Consider the following 19,439-nt stretch of genomic DNA (forward strand, 5'->3'; position numbering starts at 1 on the left):
CCAACTCGAAATTGAAATAGTTACGGCATTAAATCCATGTCCTAAAAAAAAAGAGCATGAAGAATAATCTAGCACCTTCAGTAATATAATACCGTATCTGCTATGTTTCACTATTTGCTGTAAATCTTTCAGGCTTTTCTGTTCAGTCTCTGTCCTTATAGTAGTATACATTTCATTATTTTACTCCTGTCTAAGCAACTTCCAGGAAACGGTTTTCTAAATTAAAATGACATCACTTCAAAACCCTGTAAATTCAAGTCAGCATTCACAAAATGTACTAGATTGGCAGCCTTTGACTGTAAAGTCTTTAACCAGCTGAAACAACAGACGGCACAAGGTTCCCTGTATTGCTCTGCCTGGTATTTCAAATCTACTCATTGTTTCTCCCTCGCTTTCTGCAGTTTGGCTATGTTGACATCTATCTGATACTTTGATAACATTAAATATTTTTGAGAAGAATAATGATTTTGGAACGTTGGCATTATTGACATTATTAATGTCTTAAAAAATGTGTAAATTACTCATGAACAGAAATCCCTTTTCAAGAACATTTGGCCATGCCCAGGATTTTGTAGGTGCAATTTCACTACTATTAGGTTTCTTGCTTGTTCTGGTGTTTCAGAAGTGTAGCTCCATGCTTTTTTTTTTTGTCCAAATATAGCACTTCGGAGCCTCAACCATACCACCAAGACACAGCAATGATTTTTAAATTCTGTCAGGTAAGGCAGTGATGGCTGAAGTTTAATCAGACAAGGAGTATCCCTGTTCCGTTACCATGTTCTGGTAGCAGCCTGATACTTCAAACTGTGTTAAGTTTTCTATACATAATTTTACTGTGACTGAGATTGTTTCCCTATACATTTCAGTTGGAAATACAAAATATTTCTAAGACTAACCATACAAAGTACACTTGAGATTTTTAATGGATTCTTTCGTTGCCATCCTGGCTGTTTTTCAGATAGGATCTCCTTCAAATAAACAAAGGGGGAAATTTCTCCACTATTATTGTGCTGTAGAGTTCAAATGCAAGCAAGTGCTGGCCAAAATTGACCAGAAAGCAAGTAAAACAGGAAGGGCAGGATGAAGAAAAGCACTTAATCTAATTGCACATTAGGAATCATGTATTTCGGCTTGGTGGCTTTGTAACAGTATGGTGAGAAAGAGAAAAGGATTTGGTCAATTTTTCGTACGTTATCCTTTTCCCTCAGTATGAAGAAGGAATGCTCACTTCCCTGAAAAATTTCACTGGCATTTCCTCTCTAACATAGGCAGTGAGGGGAATCAGATTTGTCAGAATTCCATGTTGCAGGGGTATTGTGTAGTAGGCCTTCTACACAGCGCTTATAGTGCTATACCATGACTTAATAAGGGGGTTTTTTGCCACTGTCTCACATGGCATTCTCAGAAGCAAACTACAGAAACAGTTTAGGTGAAAGTTCTGTGGCATGAAATATATACTGTAATATATAGTATTGTAATTACTTGGAGAGTTATCATCATTTTACCCCTCAAAATGGAGAGATGTATCACGAAGTCTTCTGCAAGGATGACTTCCAAGTCAAGTATTATCAGTGACTTGGATAACTGAATAGATAGTAGTCATTACCTTTCATTGTAGAAACAGCAAACCGATCTCTATTTAGACAATATTCAAATAATGAAAAACACAGCCCATAGAACACGTAATTCAAATTAGTGATGGGAAGCACAACAGAAAAAGCAAGAATGTGACTTTCTTAAAACTAAGAACCAATATTAAACCCCTCTTTTATCTATTTCTGAAAAGAAAATAAACCTTGATATGTGGAAGCCTTGCTCTGAGCATACATTTGGGAAGCAAGAGCATTTCTCATCTACTTTCAGCTGTACTTTTATGTTTTGTTCTCAAGGGAAATTCTAAAGGCAATTGAAAGTCCATTCCTGTAGCCCACTGTAATAACAGAGGATTTTTTTTGACAAAGGAACACAATATGGGCAGTATCATTTTCTAAGTCAAACAGCCCCTGCAAGAATACAAGTTTTCATGCAAACAGATTGTTGCATGGCTATGCTCTAAAATATGTAACATTGATACAGTATGTATAATTCGGTTAGACACCTAGACTGTCCTAAATGAATAACCCCAAGGACTTCAAAGTTACTGTAGCTACACAATATATTAGTTTCTTAGAGAGCAAAATTTGCTCTACCACGTATGTAATCCCACTGAAGCTCAAGGGGTTTTTGCATGTAATGAAAGACATAAAAAACCACTTCCCTAAATAGTTCAAGATGCAAACTAATTGAACTGATGAAAACAAACCCCAATTCTTCCTTCAAAGCTGTAGCTGAGTGAATTATCTCTGTGAAACTCTTGGTTGGCTTTTCCTGTGCTTCATGAGTACAAATTTTGTACATATGGAAAACAACAAAGGCAAAACCATGGCTGATACTGAAAACAGTGTGCAGTGTGAGGTAATGAGCATTTTATACTAAGAGACTACTTCATGATGCTCAGCAGTGAGAATTCTATCTAAGCAGTCATATCTGGATTTAAAGTACACTTTCTCTGAAGTAACTGGAAAACTTACATGAATTTCCATTTCAGTAGGACCTGCGTTTTTGAATACCAATTCATGCAAATTTATACTGATAGCCACATAATGCTTCGAAAAAGTTTGAAGCAAGAGAAAAATGGCATCTCAGCAGTATGTAGACAAGGAATAGCTTTATTGTATATATAAATCGACACGTATTCTCTGTGTACCTACTGTTCTACATACTCTGCGTATAAAACCACACGTCCTCTGCCTCAATTTTAATGGGTTGCAGTTTTGTCATAGAATAATTTTCCCTATGGCATAACGTACCAAAAATCTCATCATAAGAAAAGATGTAATACATCTCTGTACAGCCAGAATCTTTGTGACTCTTATCTACAGAGTATAATTAGCTCTGATTACAGGCAACGGGCACCTTAACATCCTCCCACTGTTTTTTAGTTTGACACCATGCAGAATTAAACCAGTCAAGTCTAAGGCAGTCTGGAACACTTTGAAAATCTTGACTTGCTTTTATCATCGGTAAGCCAGTCAAAAAGAGACTCTTTTTACCTGACAATTTTAACTTCAACTGTTTCCAGTGTAGGGCTGAATATTTCTCAAAATAATGACCGAGCTTTATGCGGGCTGTGCACCGCTTTGGTGGTTGGGCCACTTCAGCAAAAACTACCTCGCTGGTGGCAGCCCACCGCCTCACGCCGTTACTACTTCAGCAAACCAGCCCCGGCTTCCCTCGGAGCTCGTACCACGGCGGGAACCGTTGGAAGGGCTACAGCACCGTCTTTGCAGGGACCGTACGCCGGCGGGGACCTCCCGAGGACTCCCTACAGCACCGGCGATACCCGTACCTGAAGACCAGGCGTGTCGGGAGAAGGATTTACCTCAGCGGCGGCCCGGGGGCGGTTGAGGGACACTTGTAACGGCCGTGTGGCAACGGCGCCTCCCCCTCACCCTCCACCCCCCGCCCGGGCCGAGACGGCCGTTGGGCGGGCGGAGGTGTGGGGCGGGGGGAGGCGTCCCCTCCTCTCCGGAGCGCCCGCTGCGGTAGGCGGCAGCTCCTCTCCGCTGCGGCTCGCCCCCTCTGCCTCAGTAACGATGCTGTCCTAGCGAGGGATGATGACAGGGAGAGGAGAGGGGCAGAGCCGCCGCTGCCGGGAGCCCTGTCTCTTGCTCGCCTCCCCGGCACTTCCCGGCTCCCGCTGCCGGGCTGCGCATCGCGCCGCCTTCCTGACGGGCGGCAGGAGGAGAGGGCGGAGGGGCGGCGGTGGTTTTATGGTGAGGGGTTTGTCCTCTCCAGGTGCTCTGTCCCCCGCCGGGCAGGGCTTTCCTCTTTCTCCTGCCTCCTTCCCCGCCACACGCGCGGCCGGACGAGGCCGGCCGGGAGCGGGAGCAGCGGGAGCAGCCGCCGCCGCCACCAGCCGCCGCCGTTGCCACCGCCTGAGGGGACCCTGACCATGTCGAGTAAGAGCAGGAAGAGCAAGGAGCAGGGGAGAGTGACCTTCCCCGCGCAGCAGGAGGAGGAGGAGGAGGGGGCAGAGGAAGAGGAGCAGCAGCGCCGGCGCCGCGGCTGGAGAGGCGTTAATGGGGGGCTGGAGCCCCCTCCGCCGCCTCAAAGAGCCGTTAAAACCCTCCGGGAGCCCTACGGCTACTACCCGCCCCCTCCTTTTGCCAGCACCATGTAAGTCGGGCCCGGGGGAGTTTAAGAGGGTGCTGGCCGGTAACTTCCCTGGAGCAGCCGCGGGGGGCCGGCCGCCGTATCCCCGGCAAGTTGTGGCGCTCGGCCCTGGGAAACGCCGCCGGCTGCGGGGCGCCCCGCTCCGTCCCGCCGACCCGGGCCCGGCGGCGGGAGCGCAGCCCGCCCGGCCTGGCAGCAAACGGGTGTGACCGGTGCAGCGAGCGGGAGACGGGGCCGGTTTTGCAATGGCTGAGGTGCGGAGACTTCGGAGAAAGTGCCTTGAGGGGATAGTCCGGTCGCTACCTACCCTCGGTCCCCCCCCGCCGCCGCCGCTCTCTCCTCCCCAGTCCCTCGGCTTTGCTCCTTCAGAGTGAGGCGGGGGCAGCACGTAGCAGAAGGCAGGCAGGTGTGCTGGGGCATAAGAGATTTAATCTCTTTTTTTTCTTTTTTTGGTTGTGGTGTTGTTTTTTTTTTTCCCCTGGCTACTAGCATAGCTCCCGAGAAAACCTAATTATTGGCTCAGCTAGGGTTTAGAGAACCCATTGCACCCTTTTGTACTAGGAGTGCTAATGCATCCCTTCTATATTTTTTTAAAATCTAGGCTGTGGTAAAACCAGACTCCCCACAGAAATCTAGGACACCTGTGCAGAAAAGCCTCAGTTCTTGAGATGCGTCTTATCCTGTTTGATGTTGTCTTTGAAAATTTCAATTTGTTGTTTTTTAAGATGCAATCATATATATATATATATATATAAAAAAATACCGACCATGATTAGACTTACTGCAAGAGAAATAAATTCAGTTTTACTAATAGGGATGTCAACTTTCTTTTCTCTGACTTACAAAATGTAGGTTGTCCATGAATTATTCACTTATTTTTATAACACGCTGCAGTTTAGATAGACTTACCTCTGAGGATTACTTGAGTATTTTTTACTTTCAGGACAATATTTAGTTCTTAATTAAATATTTTAATTAGCAAATGACAAACACTTTATTTTGAGTTTTAAGATAACATATTCAGCATTTATAGAAGAAGCCTTAATTAAAATCACCCTAGAACAACTGTAAAGTACAGAAGTAATTAGAGTAGCGGTTTGAATGGGATAACCACAAATAAAAGTGGTTTTTACCATCCCAGTGCAGAAATTCTTCACAAATACCCTGTACCCAGCACTCCAGACTTCAAGTTAAGGAGTCTTTCACATGCCTTTAGCTGTCTGAAAGTTAGTTGCGCTTAAGTTGGTTGTCTAGGCTCCCTCTGTAGTCGGTGGGATGAGAGAGGAAATAGCAGCGGGCAAAGCAGTGTAGTCATTTATCTTCTTTCTTGAGGTGCCTGTCTTTCTCCATTCACCATAAAAAGAGCCTCGAGGATTAGTTTAGACTCAGACACTTTGTTTTTAGACAGTTGAAGCTAGCTCAGATGAATTGTAAGCTGTGAGTCCTAAACTTCTGGATCCCTTTTAGGTTAGTGTCCTCCTAGAACTGTTGGCATATTCCTTTCTTTAAGAAATGGGTATTATGCCGCCAGGGAATAAAACTGGAGCTCAGTTTGCACAGCTATAGGCATTTGAGCCTGCAGTGAGCTCTGTCTGTTGGACTTGGCTTCCTGGTATATAATTCTTGTGATCCTGTCCTGGGAGTCTATGGCAGCAGTGATTGCGAGCCACTGCCCGGTGGACTGACAAAAGGGCTGACATTAATCAATGTAATAGGAGTGTATTGAACTGACAGGGCATAGAGGCAAAAGACCCACAATTACTATTTCCCCTGTTATGTGCCCATAGTCATCCTCCGCATAGCAGTGGGATTTTCCTTGTGGAGTAACATTTTGCGTTTGGTGCTAATGCCTAAAATCAGCATATGTTAATGAAATAAATATGAGTATCAGTTTGCTCATAATGCGCTCAGATTGACACATGTCAGGCTTCAGCGTGCACAGAGTGAGTATGAGAATCCTTGACTGGAAGAATTTGTGGTCTAAATATTCAGTACTGACAAACAGTGTAAGGAGAAAGAGGCAGGAAGATGTGAAGTAGTTTGCACAAGAAGATGCACTTAGTTGGTATTTGAAATGTCTTCACTCTGAAAGCTGTAACCTGTGCAAGCTACCTGTCAATGTACAGCTGGTTCCCTCATGTGCCAAATATTGCTGGAAAAAGTAATTAACCTCAGGTTCCCACTAAGACTGCAGACTGGATGTAATACTTGTTTCACAAGGTACTACGTGTCCCAGTGGGAAAAATGTGGACAAAATCTGTAAATTAAATGTAGTAGGCATCGGATGCCTGATTTCCTGAGCCTCTTTGAAAATCGTAGCTTAGTTTCCTGAGTGAAATGACCGAACACAAAGGACTTAGTGTAAAAGGAGCTTTAAAATTCTTTGTTGCTGCAGCCCTGTTAACTTGGTTCTTTCCTGGGGAGATGTTTGCCTTTTTCTGTGTGTGCATAGATGCACTCCTGTCATCAAAATATAGTCCTTTTTTCCCCACAGGAATTCAGATGGTTGGTATTTTCTGTTGAGGAGTTAGTGAAGAGTAATGGTAGGGAAAAGCTCTGCATAGTTTGTGGGGCGGGAGGAGAAGGAACAAAGTGTGTCTACACCTCCTGATACCTTATTGTGTTTTGTTCCTTTTTTTTACTAATTCTTTCCAGTTTGGAGCCAGAACTTCTGTGAGCTGACATGAGGGCATTTTGGATGATGGATTATGTCATTTCAGACCAGTGGGAGAGTACAGACCTGAGTCCGATCTTGCAGCTGGCCTGATTTATGTTCTGCTGTTCAGCTGAATTAGCCTCCCTCTTCTGGAAAGCCCAGGCAGTAGTTCACAGAAGGGAGAAGGAAGCTCTCATTTAATACATTTTAGATTTGGTGCAGGGATTCCCAAATTGTGTGGAACACGTACAAGCTTCCACGCTTGAATGTGACTTCCATACATGAATACGTGTGACTTCCATACATGAATGTGACACTATTTTTACTGGTGAAGAAACAAATTTACCAGCAGCCTCTTCTGGCACATAGCTGTAGCAGAGCTTGGAGGGATGGCAAAGCCTTCATTTGGGAGAGGCAGTGAGGGGGGATTGCCCCTGTAACACTGCCTGTGGCCCTGCACAGAGCCAGGAGCCGCTACCTCACATGGAACAGCACAGTCTTTTCCTGTGATGGTAACAAAGCAAACATTTGAGATCGCTTAGTTTAAGAGATCTCAGGAGTCATGAGCTAAAATGCTGCTCATATGTATGGGCATGTCTGAGCACATACTTTTGTAAGGCAGTTACCATTCTTTAATTTTAAAACTGGGACCTCAGAGGTTACTTTTGGCAGAACAAGAGGCACAGTCCGCACCTCCTGTGCGGCTGACTCTGGTGTTGCTTTTAAATGTGCGTGCGCATCGCTGTTTCCGTGATGTACTTATCTGATCTGTCTATAATTGGGGGACTGCATTTCCTTTTCAGGGCTGGAATAGAATCAAGATCACTAATGTTGTACTGCAGTTTAGCAGTGGGGTAAACTGCTTGTAAATTGTTGATGCCATCTTTTATTGCATCTAATAGTTCAGGGAGAATAACAGTACAAATGTTAGAAAATTGCTCTATGGATCTGGGAAGGCCCGGAATGAAACCTCTGTTTCTCCAACTTCTCTCTTTTTGTTTTAAAATTGCTCATGCAGTTTGCAGTGTTAAAAAATAGACTTAGAAACAAGATTATAAATCTTTTGCATTGCTGTTGATGAGATAATGAACAGCAGAACACAAGGAATTCTCGGGTCAACTGTTTGTCCCACATTTCTGTCCTTCTGCTACATTCTGAAAGTTTGAACATGAAAAGGGATAGGTAGGCTAACAGAGTAGAAATCTGTAATTGAAACAATCCATGGTAGAAGCAGAGGAATCATGATGCTTATTCCAGTCCTTTGCAGTTGCTGTGCTGCTCAAATTTCTAGCCTTGTACGTAGGAGTAACTCTGCCCAGGCAACAATATGATGCAATGTAAGGTCACAGTAAATGTGATGCATGCAAAACACAAGAGACAAGTGGCCATTGCTTGTTTAGTGGAATTTTTTTTTGAAAAATATTTTTTTATTGCACATATGAAGGTCATACATTTTAGATTAAAATATTTAAGGTAAACATAAATACAACGTAGGGTAGGTTTTTGTGTCTTATGACATTACCTGGTATGTAACATAGTAGTTAGTTGTTCAGAGTGTACATAATGTTGCTCTATCTGAAAGCTTGTGATACTTATCATTAGGTAAGGGTCTTGAAAGGTGGTATACTCCTTTAGGAGCTGTGGCCTCACTAATGCAAGAGTTCTGCTGCAACGCTGAAATGGAGGTGTCCTGCTTTCGTATTATTCAATAAGGGGCTGACTTAGGGTCCTGTCACATCTTGGTTAATTGTTAATTGTCTTGTAGTGAGTTATGTTCATTTACAGCTATCACTGAAGTTATTGAGAGTTTACCTAAATAGGAAGCAATGAACTAGACTTAAGCTGGCAAATGGTTGATGGTAGCAGTATAGTTAGGAAATAAAACTTGTAACTTGAGACCATCCTTTTTTTATACTGATGAATGAATGATTCGGAAGGTTGGTGTACAGTTTCTGAAGTTCTTCCTTCTTGCCAGTGAAGCTCTTCGGTTCCTCGAAACAGCTGCCTAACTGATGCACGCTTAGGGCCAAGTGAAACATGTCCAGATGTGGTGGAACTGGTGTACTTCAGTTAACATGATTGCTCTTCTTCAATTCCAGCCTTCTTATTTGTGCTGAGCAGCAAACAGAGGCTTGAGGCTTTATAGACCTCTTGGCCATTTATTCTGCTGTGAAATGTGAAAAATAGTTGTGGAAAAAATGGAGGGGCTCCGCTGCTGCTTCTTGTCAGCAAAAGGGGACTGAATTTTGTCCTCTCACCTTCCTGCTGCATACCATGTAGTGTAATTATGCAACCTGTGTACTAGGACTAGAACTTACTTAATGTCGTGGTGTATCTCTGCTGAAGAATTAACATAAAATAACTGGGCATTTTTTTTTCTTGGTATTCTAGTGGGTTTTTTGCCATGCGTTCTACAGATTTTTAATTTTTTGTGTTCTTTCAACTATTGGGAACAGCTGGGAAGAGGAGCATCACAATTTCCATCTCTCCTTCCCTCTTTTAATTTGTCAGCTCCTTACAGAGACAAGGTTGAGAATATGAACTTTAAAGGCTTTAGGAAATAGAACACAAATAATTAATGCACGCTTAGTTCTATTTTAATCATATTTTTAAGCCAGTCTAATGATATTTAGAGATGCGACTTGAGATTTTGCTGTTTTGATTATTTCAGTTGGCAAATATTACATATAAAATGTGCTGAAAATGACTAAATAGTTAAAAGTAAAATTTTAACCATCTTCTTCATGCTTTGGGATAGCTTAAAAATATTTGATATAAGAACAGGAGAGCAGAAAATGGAATAGGAGACCTTGTACCTGATGCTTCTTGCGTTCAGTACTCTGACCAAAGCTGTGCTGGCTTCAAGGTCTTTGAATTTGCTGAGGGAAGAGAGGAAGAAAAGAGGAGAGAGGTATGGATGAACCTAACAGTCTTCTGGCTGTGTGGTGCTGTACAAGATTTTTTGCTTTTTATTTTTTTGGGGAGGTCTTGACAATATTTTAGTCATTAAAATACCAAGCAACTTTCATCTTTATTTTGAGAAGATACTGCAGTCACTTCAAATATATCGTTTCTGTCACAAGTTTTATAGCTAAGGATATCTTCCTTATTGGGAAGATATTCTAATGCAACACCTGTGGAAGGATATATCTCTTTTTACAGAAGTCACATGAGTAACTTCAGTCAGACAGTGGGTTTTGAAAGAAAGATAGATAAAACAGAAAATAAGTGTCATATATCAAAATATTCTGAAAAATTAAACTGAATATATAGGGGAAAATGTATTGTTATGTTATCATAAAAGATAAATGAGATTCAGGGTGGCAGTTTAGGGTCTTCTTAAATCAAGAAGTCAGCATGAGTCAAGTTGTTCTGTCTTTTTTACTTTTTTAATACCCGTATTTTTTTCTTCATAACATTACAGTAAACAACTACATTTCTGTAGCTGTATGTTTTTAGATGTGGAAGAAGAATAGAAATGTAACAGCATAGCAGACAATAAGATCTTGTTTAAAAGGTAGCTGTGAAAAGACAGTATTTCTGGTTTTACTTCTGATTTTGTTGGGGAATAAGGTAGTAGCATACTGTGGCTGTTCACCACGTGCACTCTAGGCTCAAATCTTTATATCCGAGTACTCCCAAATGTGAAATATGCCTGAGCTTTAAGACATTAAATCAATTCTGTGTTTAACAGAATCACAAATCCTCTCTGTTATGCAGCCTTTTTCATAGACTTAAAGAAAGTGGTACAGAAGTGAAAAAAATGGATCCTGTCATGTTTGGCAAAGCAGTTTTGGCACATATTTCAAAAAGTAAATACCAGTTAGCATTGCTTATACTGCAGTGCCATCCAGGTCATTTCTGGTAGTCCAGAAATACCAACCACAGATGAAAATGTAAAAAGATCAAATGCTTCATCCCAGGAGAGACCTGCCCTTGGTAATGAGTATTACAATCTCTTCACTTGGTCTGCAATGGAACTGCCCGTTTGTGTTAACTGAAATGTTCAGAGCACGGACTAGCTTTTATCATATTTGTAGCTGTGATAAAGCGATTAAGATTTTATGTTTTGCTGAGTTTATTACAACTGATGCAGATAGCTGGAAGGCTAGACATATTCTTATAACCTGAATGGAATTAGTTATGCCTAATGAAAACTGTTAGGGCTGATATTGCTGCATACGGGGAAATCCAGTGACGTCAACGGGCATATTTTGTGCAGTGGTAATATAGCTAAGCTCATTGTTGAAAGATCACACACACACACAAAAAACCCCACCTGTGTTTAAGAGGCTGTCGCTCTGGTTGTGGATTTGAACCTGCAGCAATTAGGATATGCAGCTTTTGAAGCTGCCCATGCAGGTTCCACTATGTTCACTTAAATGTGTAGTCTTTGTGTGCGTCAAAGGTGTGTGTGGTGTTTTTCCCTTGGTTCTGTTCTTTCGCAGACTGACGGAGTTTGCTTAAAAAGGACTGTTTAATATTTTGTTTTGCCCTCAGCATTCATTATGTGGACCCACATCTCTCCTAATGCACATTACCTGGCTTTTGCACTGAGGGTAGAAGGATTAATTTCCTCTTCAGTTCTTCTGTCCGGCCTTTTACTCTTGTATCTGAGTTTTTCGCTGAAGTGAATAAATTAATTTGCACAATGCTCCTGTAAAATGGGAGCCAACTGTTCTTTTTCTATAGATGAGGAACAGAGGCACATAGGACTTAAGGACCAAATTTGAAATTTGTGAGGCCTGTTTCTCTCTAGGTAGCATATATATAGTGTTATATGTATTCAAAGCACACCCTCCATTAACTCATATATTGTTTATCAGCTGCACTGGTGTCTCTGTGCCCATCAAATCAGCTCAAGTGATCTCTATCCCTTGAGCTAGTGGATTAACTGATAGCAGCTGGAGGCTGTCTTTCTCAATATTGAGCTGGACTAGAAAGGAAAGGGAGATTGCTGATGGGTTTCACATTTGTTTGCAGATGGTAGTGGAGGAAGGTTATGGTATCCCGAGTACCTTTTCACGCCTTTGGCCTCTGCTCTGGCAGGCATACATGCTTCTGTTCTTCCCCCAGCTGTGACCACTTTAGCCTGATCCCATCGATTCTGTTGTTTCCGACCTTGCCAGGCAGTTGTTTCCTGTTGTTGCTTTCTCCAGCTAGGTAGCGTCTGCTCCTCAACCTCTTGTCCTAAGTCCGTTTTCTTTGCAACTCCTAGTTTCACTTCTCTGAACCTCTTCTCCCCTCTCTGGCTTCCTTACCTAGATAGATCCAGCTCAGCATCTGATCTGTCTGTTCTATCAGCCCATTCCTGTTTGCTCCCCACTGCTCTCAACCAGTGTCTTCACTGGTTCATAATTCTAGTTTCTGTGATTTCTGAATTAGCTTGCTCACTCTTTCTTTTCTCCTGTTCCCATTCTCTTTTCTCCCTCTTTCTGCTTTTGCAACCAGTTTTTGAGGGGAGTTCGCAGCCTCCCTGGTTCTCAGTTCCCTTTCCTAAACAATCTCACTTTCCTGCACCCAGGTTTCCTCTTTCCAGTGCAGCCTGGCATCCCAATTTTCATTTTTGTTCAGTAGCTCTTTGACTTTCCCATTTTTCTTGATTGTATTACAAGAATGCATGAGGGCTTTAAAACTATATATATATATTCATGTAATGACATTAGATAGCTTCTTCCTTTCAGCTCCTGGAATGGCAGATGTGTAGTAGAAATAGGCCCAACATAACCCAGAGTATTGCAGAAGTCCAGCTGGAGTGAGAGCTGATCCCAGTCTATGCTGCATCATGCCTGGTGTCTGGAATCTGTGAGCAGTTTAGTTGCTAGCATCCAGAAAGTTTGTTGAACATGTATGAACTGTTGTTTTTCAAAGACTTATAATTTGACCAAATTGACTCGTGTGTAGAATCTTCCAGATTTGGTTAATGTTTCTAGTAGTAACACTAGAAGGCATGAGATCAGGCTTCACTGTGCATTGCTTGGCAAGACATCGGGAAGAGAACTTGTTTTCACCTCTCATTTATGTGAACTACAATATGGTAAGCATAAATATTGCCCTTCTTAAACCATCAGCTTGAATGCCTATGGTGGATAGTATTAATTACTACTGAAAGTAGTATAGTAGATGTGTTTTCATTTTATATATATGCTGAAGTGAGTTGGGAGGGATTTCTGAAGAGAAGTGATGTCTTACGTAAAGAGAAAAAAACAAACCAACTCTTGACCATGCTAGCAAAACAGAAATGGCCTGTGGCATTGAACCTGTAAGTGGCTTCAGATTGCAGACAAGCAAGCATGAAGGCAGAAAGATCACAATAAAGAATACTTCTTGACAATAGATGGGCAAATGGTGAGGGACAAAATAAGTTATAATTTTTGTAGCCACAGGAGAATTGGAAGCTACAAATAACCAACATAGTGAAATTAATTGTTACCTTTTTGTTTTCTCATTAGGTATATTGAAGAAAGTCCATCTCTGAGACGTATGACTATGATGAGGGAAAAGGGAAGGCGACAGGCCATTAGAGGCCCAGCATTCATGTTCAACAACAGGGGCACCAGTCTTACGGCTGAAGAAGAGCGCTTTCTAGATGCAGCAGAGTATGGGAACATACCTGTGGTGCGCAAAATGCTGGAGGAGTCAAAAACACTGAATGTCAACTGTGTTGACTACATGGGCCAAAACGCCTTGCAGCTTGCTGTAGGGAATGAACATTTGGAAGTGACAGAACTTCTGTTAAAAAAAGAGAACTTGGCACGGATTGGAGATGCCCTGCTGCTTGCAATCAGCAAGGGCTACATTAGGATAGTGGAAGCAATTTTGAATCATCCTGGGTTTTCAGTAAATAAACGACTGACTCTGAGCCCTTGTGAGCAGGAGCTCCAGGATGATGATTTTTATTCCTATGATGAAGACGGTACCCGCTTTTCTCCAGATATCACTCCCATAATTTTAGCTGCCCACTGCCAAAAATACGAAGTCGTGCACATGCTGTTGATGAAAGGAGCAAGGATAGAAAGACCTCATGATTATTTCTGCAAATGTAACGACTGTACAGAGAAGCAAAAGCATGATTCTTTCAGTCACTCTAGGTCAAGAATAAATGCATACAAAGGATTGGCTAGTCCGGCTTATCTGTCCCTCTCCAGTGAAGATCCAGTACTCACTGCTCTAGAACTCAGCAATGAACTTGCCAAGTTGGCCAACATTGAAAAAGAATTCAAGGTAATGGTGTTTTGGTGTTTCTCTCTGTCTTTATTATTGTTTTAAAGTTGCTGCTACTTCATTGTGTCCTTAGATGCTTGAAATTATTTCCTATGTCTTTACTTTTTCAATTGCAAATGCTTTCATGATATTTACTCTCTCTCTTGTTCTTGATTTTTGAATTTTCAGTACATAAGCCTTTAAAAAAGAATTTTTAATGAAATGAAATTGCTTTTGCACCTACTGTGTACGGAGAAAATTGGAAAAAGGGACAGCGTGTATTCTGATAACCTTGCACCAGATGGAAAACAATTTTGGTTGCTGTAGCAGGCAAAGATTGTTTTTAGTTACAAATGCTGAGTAATATAAGTGCAGAAAGCAGAAACGTTACGCTTTTCTTGAGCATACTGCAGCATTGACATTATTCTCTCTTTTTTTATTTGTACTAATTTTGAATTATGTCTCCAAATTGTTGAGAATACAGAAAGTGGGTTTTTTTGACACACCTTTTAGAAATGTCACTTGTTCAAAACCATCTGTTAGACTGATTACAGATGTAGGTCCTGTTACCTGTTTTTGAGCTGTATCTGGTTTAGTATGTCAGTGCCCTGACTTTTCTATATATTTCAGCTTCTCCATCAGGCAATTAATGACTTAACTGTTGCCCAGTGCTTTTTTTAATGATTTTGCAGTTCTGTTGAATACCTTGAAAAGTACAGTAGCACCTACCTTCCCCCTTGCCCGACCCCTCCCCCCCAACCAAACCCCACCAAAAAAACAAACCCCAGTAGACTGTGTGTAGTAAGAAAAGCTCGGCTTGGGGAATGACAGATTGTTCACAGTGAGTAGTGATATTAACAGCATTGTATCTAGTTCTAACAAAAAAATGAATGAGATTCTGCAGGGTCAGTGTTGGGTAACACTTATTTGTTTAATATCTTCATCAATGATCTGAGAGAGACAAAACCTTTTCAAACAACAGCAAGCATTGCTAACACTGTGGAGTACTCAGAAGAAATATACAACAACCTGGAGAAATACAGGCAGAAATTAATACAGTGAACTTTACCAGAAGAGGAAGAAACGGTTTTAGACTCCTGAGAAAGAATAGCTCCAGATATAGCTGAGTGAGTTTAAAATATAATTGAAAAATAAGGTTTCAGTGCTGCGAAGGATTCATGTATTATACCATGCACTAATAAAGTGTAAAAGTCAGCTTAAACCTTTCCTCTCCTTCCTTTGCTGAGGGAACCCCCTCATACCATGCTGAGTATTGTGTAATTTGTCAAATGGGTTGGGTACTTCCTCAATGTATTTTTTCAGGAGTATAGGAAAAATGTCAGATTTTTCTTTTTCCTCTGCTGAAAAAGTACTGAACTGGGAAAGCTCTTTGTGAACATAAAATTGAAGAATTAGAGAATTTTATCATATGCACAGAGCCTGTTGGCTTGTGTGCTTCACACAATGAATTACAGTTATGTGCCTCATATTTAGAGACCATTATAGAAGATTAAATCTCTGATGTGTATAACTCAGTCCTATTTATTATTCCTTTTCAACTAGGCCAACAACCTGAGAGCCACAGGGTCTCCAGAATCATGTGCCCAGGATGGAGATTTATGGGTTTTCTGAATAACGCTTCGGTGGTTGTGGATACAAACTTCCCCCCCCCGCCCTTCCCCTTTTTTCTCCTGCAGTTTCTGGATTGGCACCTTAAAAATTACTTCAGTTTTTAAAATATTAAATTGTCACAGAATAAAATATTCCGGTTTTCAATTTTTTCTTTTTTCTTTTTTTTCTTTTTCTCAACTGTTTAGCCTCTATTCATTGATATTTTGGGATGCCTAAGAACCCAAGAAATCCACTGTTTTCACAGATTTCAGTATTTGTGGATAGCCCTTACGTGGTTGCTAACCTTGCCAGGTGTATAAGATAATTCAGTTTTGGCACCTACAGTAAAAATTGTTCCTGGCTCCTTGCTAGCATGGAAATTCCAGCTTCTCATCAACATCAAAACATTCCAGTGAAATAATTATTCTCCTCACTGACCTTGCATCTATCTCTCTTCCTTCTGATTCTTATGTGGCTCGGTGTTCTTTCTGTTTCTACCAAGCCTGGTAGGAGAGTTGCTGGTTTTCCTCTGGAGTCGATGGTTGGCTGCCCTTCCTGGGCAGAAGAGGTAGTGGAAAAGGGAGGGAGGGAGGGAGGGAGGGAGGGGTAAAAAGAAGAGGCAAGGAATTTTTTAGCATCACCATTAAACCAAGTCCAGGAAGGGCTGTAATTGCACGGCTAATGAGAAGACTGTGTATTCCACTGGGGCTGTGGGCAGGTATGATGCGACTGCTCGTGGCATGGATGTAATATGAGATGCTGCACTGAGAGCTGTAGAGGTAGATCAAGGAGAAAACAAGCAGTGCTTCTGTGTCTTATAGAAGCCTGTTGTGAGACCTTGCCACATTTGATGTAAGTCCAATTTGTAACTGTCTGTTCAGTGCTTTCTTTTCTATACATATGTCATCTGAATGTGTTTTGCTAATAATTGTGTGCTTTGTCATGTCCCAGAGGAGAAGGCTTCTAGTCCAACATTCACACTGCCGATGAGGCAGAATGACTGATAGACTTCTGGTGCGCTGTCCTTTAGGATCATCACTGGAAATGCTTAAGTATTCCAATCAAATTCAATCTAATGCACAACACTGAGCAGAATTGTTTCAGGGTAAAGAAAAACGGACAAAATGGTTCATCTCCCACAAAAAATGGACAAATCTGTTTAAAGGGACTTTTGATGATACTCATGATTTATTCTTAGTATCTATGGTACATTAAGGCCCATACTATTTCCTGTGCACGCTCGCAGCAATGCACTTCCTGGATGTGGAGCACTCATACAGAAAATACTTTTCTAGGTGGTTTTCCCACAGAGAAAGAATATATAGTGAACCTGTTTAAAAACACCTGAGGGCAAAGCTTCGTAGTAAACGCTTGCTAAATTGAACCTCACATCTTTTGTGTATGCAAAGTCCAGTCTGCCTCTATCACTTATGATTTACACTAACAAATTCTGATGTTTGTGTGCAAACCAGAGTTTGCACAAGTGTATTAGAAATGTGGGAAAGTGGCTTAGGACTTCATTCATGACAGTCAGTTCCCTGTGAATATTAAACAAACTTATTAATTACACTGATTTTTAATTTTTTTTATTTTCCCTTCAGAAGTAAGGAGAAAGTATTCAAAGAAACCAGTGAACCCTCATTTTTCCTGGAAGATACAGGACACGTAGCCAAAAATAAGTACTGAAAATGAGTAAAAATAGATGGGGAAACCGGAGCCTTAAAGACCATTTCACTCTACTTCTTTCATCCTCAAGCTTCCTTACTTCCTACTCCTTTGTGAAATCCTTGTTCCAAGCTCCTGTGCTCCTTTTGCTCTTCGTCATCTGTTTTACTGTAGTTTCTTCTTGACACTGTTACTCCTTTTTGTTCTTTGCATCCACTTGTCTTCTTCCCCTACTTTGTTCTATTCAGTTCCCTCTTTGGATTTCCTTTTTTCTTGTCTCCCTTCTAAGTGCTTGCCTAATTTTCTTTCTTTCTTTCTTTTTTTACTCTCTGTCTTCCTGCCTTTAGGTTCTTTATTGCATTTTTCTAATCCTGGTAAAGCATGGCTGGCTTGTCTGAACATGCTGGTGACTCCTCTTTAGGTCTGGAAACCAGCTAAAGGAACAGTAGAGATTATCAGTGCCTGGCTGTCAAAGCAGCAAGACATCATTTTAGTGGCAAGTATAGCCGCATATCATCCCTGTGGCCAGGGCAGGAACTACAGTATTTCTCTTACCTTCCGTGGTGATCCTAGTTCCCATTCCAGGGATTGACAGCAGGATTTCAGATGATGTCAGAAATTCCAGTTTGTTTTATCTGAGTCAAGACTGCTACCAAATCGTAAAAAAACCCTTCACTCTTCCGTACGTACATCTATCACACCAAATTTCAGTCTCTTAAAGCGACTGATTAGATTCTCTCCTGTCAGCTTTTTAGTGGTGTTTTATAAGTAGTAGAGATAATTAGAAATAAAGCAGCATTGTTGATGAAGTTCTGTATCTAAGATGCAAAACCAGAATTCTGCTTCACTCTGGGCTTCTTCACCAATTTTGATATTTATAAGGGCTTTTATAACCAATGTGCCTGATCAGAAAGTGTTTTTAAAGTGTATCAAATCTGCTGTTCAATTCCTTTCGTTTGAAAAGGACAAAACCTGTTAAGTTAGAAAAAGTTATGGAGTGGCGTTCTACTGGCATCTGTCTTTGAGTGGTTAGAGATCTCTGAGGTGTACTGCTTTGTACCTGATAGACTGGCTAGGGAAGCTCAGTCTGGACCTGTATCTTGTCTTAATGTAAAAAAAGTGTTCATTACCATAGTTAGAGAATCATGTTTTCCAATCCCAGTAGCACCATAAAATACTTTGCAATACAAATATTCCCAATTTTTATGTTTTCTTGTTCTTCTATTTTTAGCAGACCCTGGCCACTGCGGCTGCTGTGGGTTACTAAAGTTAATTGATATTTACCCTCCTCCCTGAGAACTTTAAAACTGTTACTGCACAGTGATGGGAGAATTTCTAGCAGTCAGAACAGCTGATGGAACTTTCCTTTGGCGTCACCATAGAAAAAAGCAGGACAAGGTAGCTAAAAAGCCACATGATAGTCTCTGTATACCAGCTTTCAACTAAATACTGTCCTGCCAGCTTTCAACTAAATACTGTCCTGTGTAAGCAAGCTGAATTCTACCAGTGGAAATTGCGCTAGCTGATATGTCAGAATTTGGTCCCTCATAGCAAGGATCAAAAAGATTGTAGTCCTGCTTTATATAGGATAAATCCCCGTTCCCAGTTTTGCTAAAAGCTCCTACTGAAACCAACGGAAGATGTGGACGTGCATCTAAAAGCGGAATCTGTCACTGCTCCAAGTAAATTTACATAGTGTTATCTCAGCTGAACTAACAAAGAGTGTTCAAGCTTGATCTACGTTTAGGTCCAACTTTTAAAAGGACAGGGCCCAGATCCATAATCGTTAGTGCAATTATGTGCTTGATTTGCATATACAGTTCCTGCAGTTATATATGCAAACTGACTATATACGTGATCTCAAAATGGCCATTTAATACATAATACTCAACAGAAATCTATGATTACAGATAATGTGTGTGAACTAGTTACGCAGTTGTGCATAGTCACAAACTCTGGAGCTTACAGGAATGTGGCTCTCATAGAAAACAGATATATACATTTTGTTTGACTGCATGTGATTGCTCAGTATAAATTTTCTCTGGTATAGTTAAAAATCTTATGGGTGAAATCAGCTGAAGATTTTTTG

General features: G+C 41.2%; 1 protein-coding gene across 5 annotated transcripts in view; it reads left to right on the top strand.

The window, feature by feature from the left end:
* Nucleotides 1–3,937: 3,937 nt before the first annotated feature.
* TRPC3 (transient receptor potential cation channel subfamily C member 3) overlaps nt 3,938–19,439 on the top strand; it is a 44,977-nt gene continuing 29,475 nt past the window's right edge. For 2 of the 5 annotated variants that reach the window (XM_050895490.1, XM_050895492.1), the window contains exons 1-2: nt 3,938–4,218; nt 13,324–14,095. In XM_050895490.1, the coding sequence (XP_050751447.1) occupies nt 3,995–4,218; nt 13,324–14,095 (996 nt within the window). In that variant the 5' untranslated portion in view covers nt 3,938–3,994. Of the gene's footprint in view, nt 4,219–7,010; nt 7,037–12,882; nt 12,909–13,323; nt 14,096–19,439 lie in introns of those variants that run through there. The other 3 variants (XM_050895491.1, XM_050895494.1, XM_050895493.1) reach the window with 3 other exon arrangements.

This window comes from Gymnogyps californianus, chromosome 4 (assembly GCF_018139145.2).
Source record: "Gymnogyps californianus isolate 813 chromosome 4, ASM1813914v2, whole genome shotgun sequence".
In the NCBI taxonomy this organism is placed as follows: Eukaryota; Metazoa; Chordata; class Aves; order Accipitriformes; family Cathartidae; genus Gymnogyps; species Gymnogyps californianus.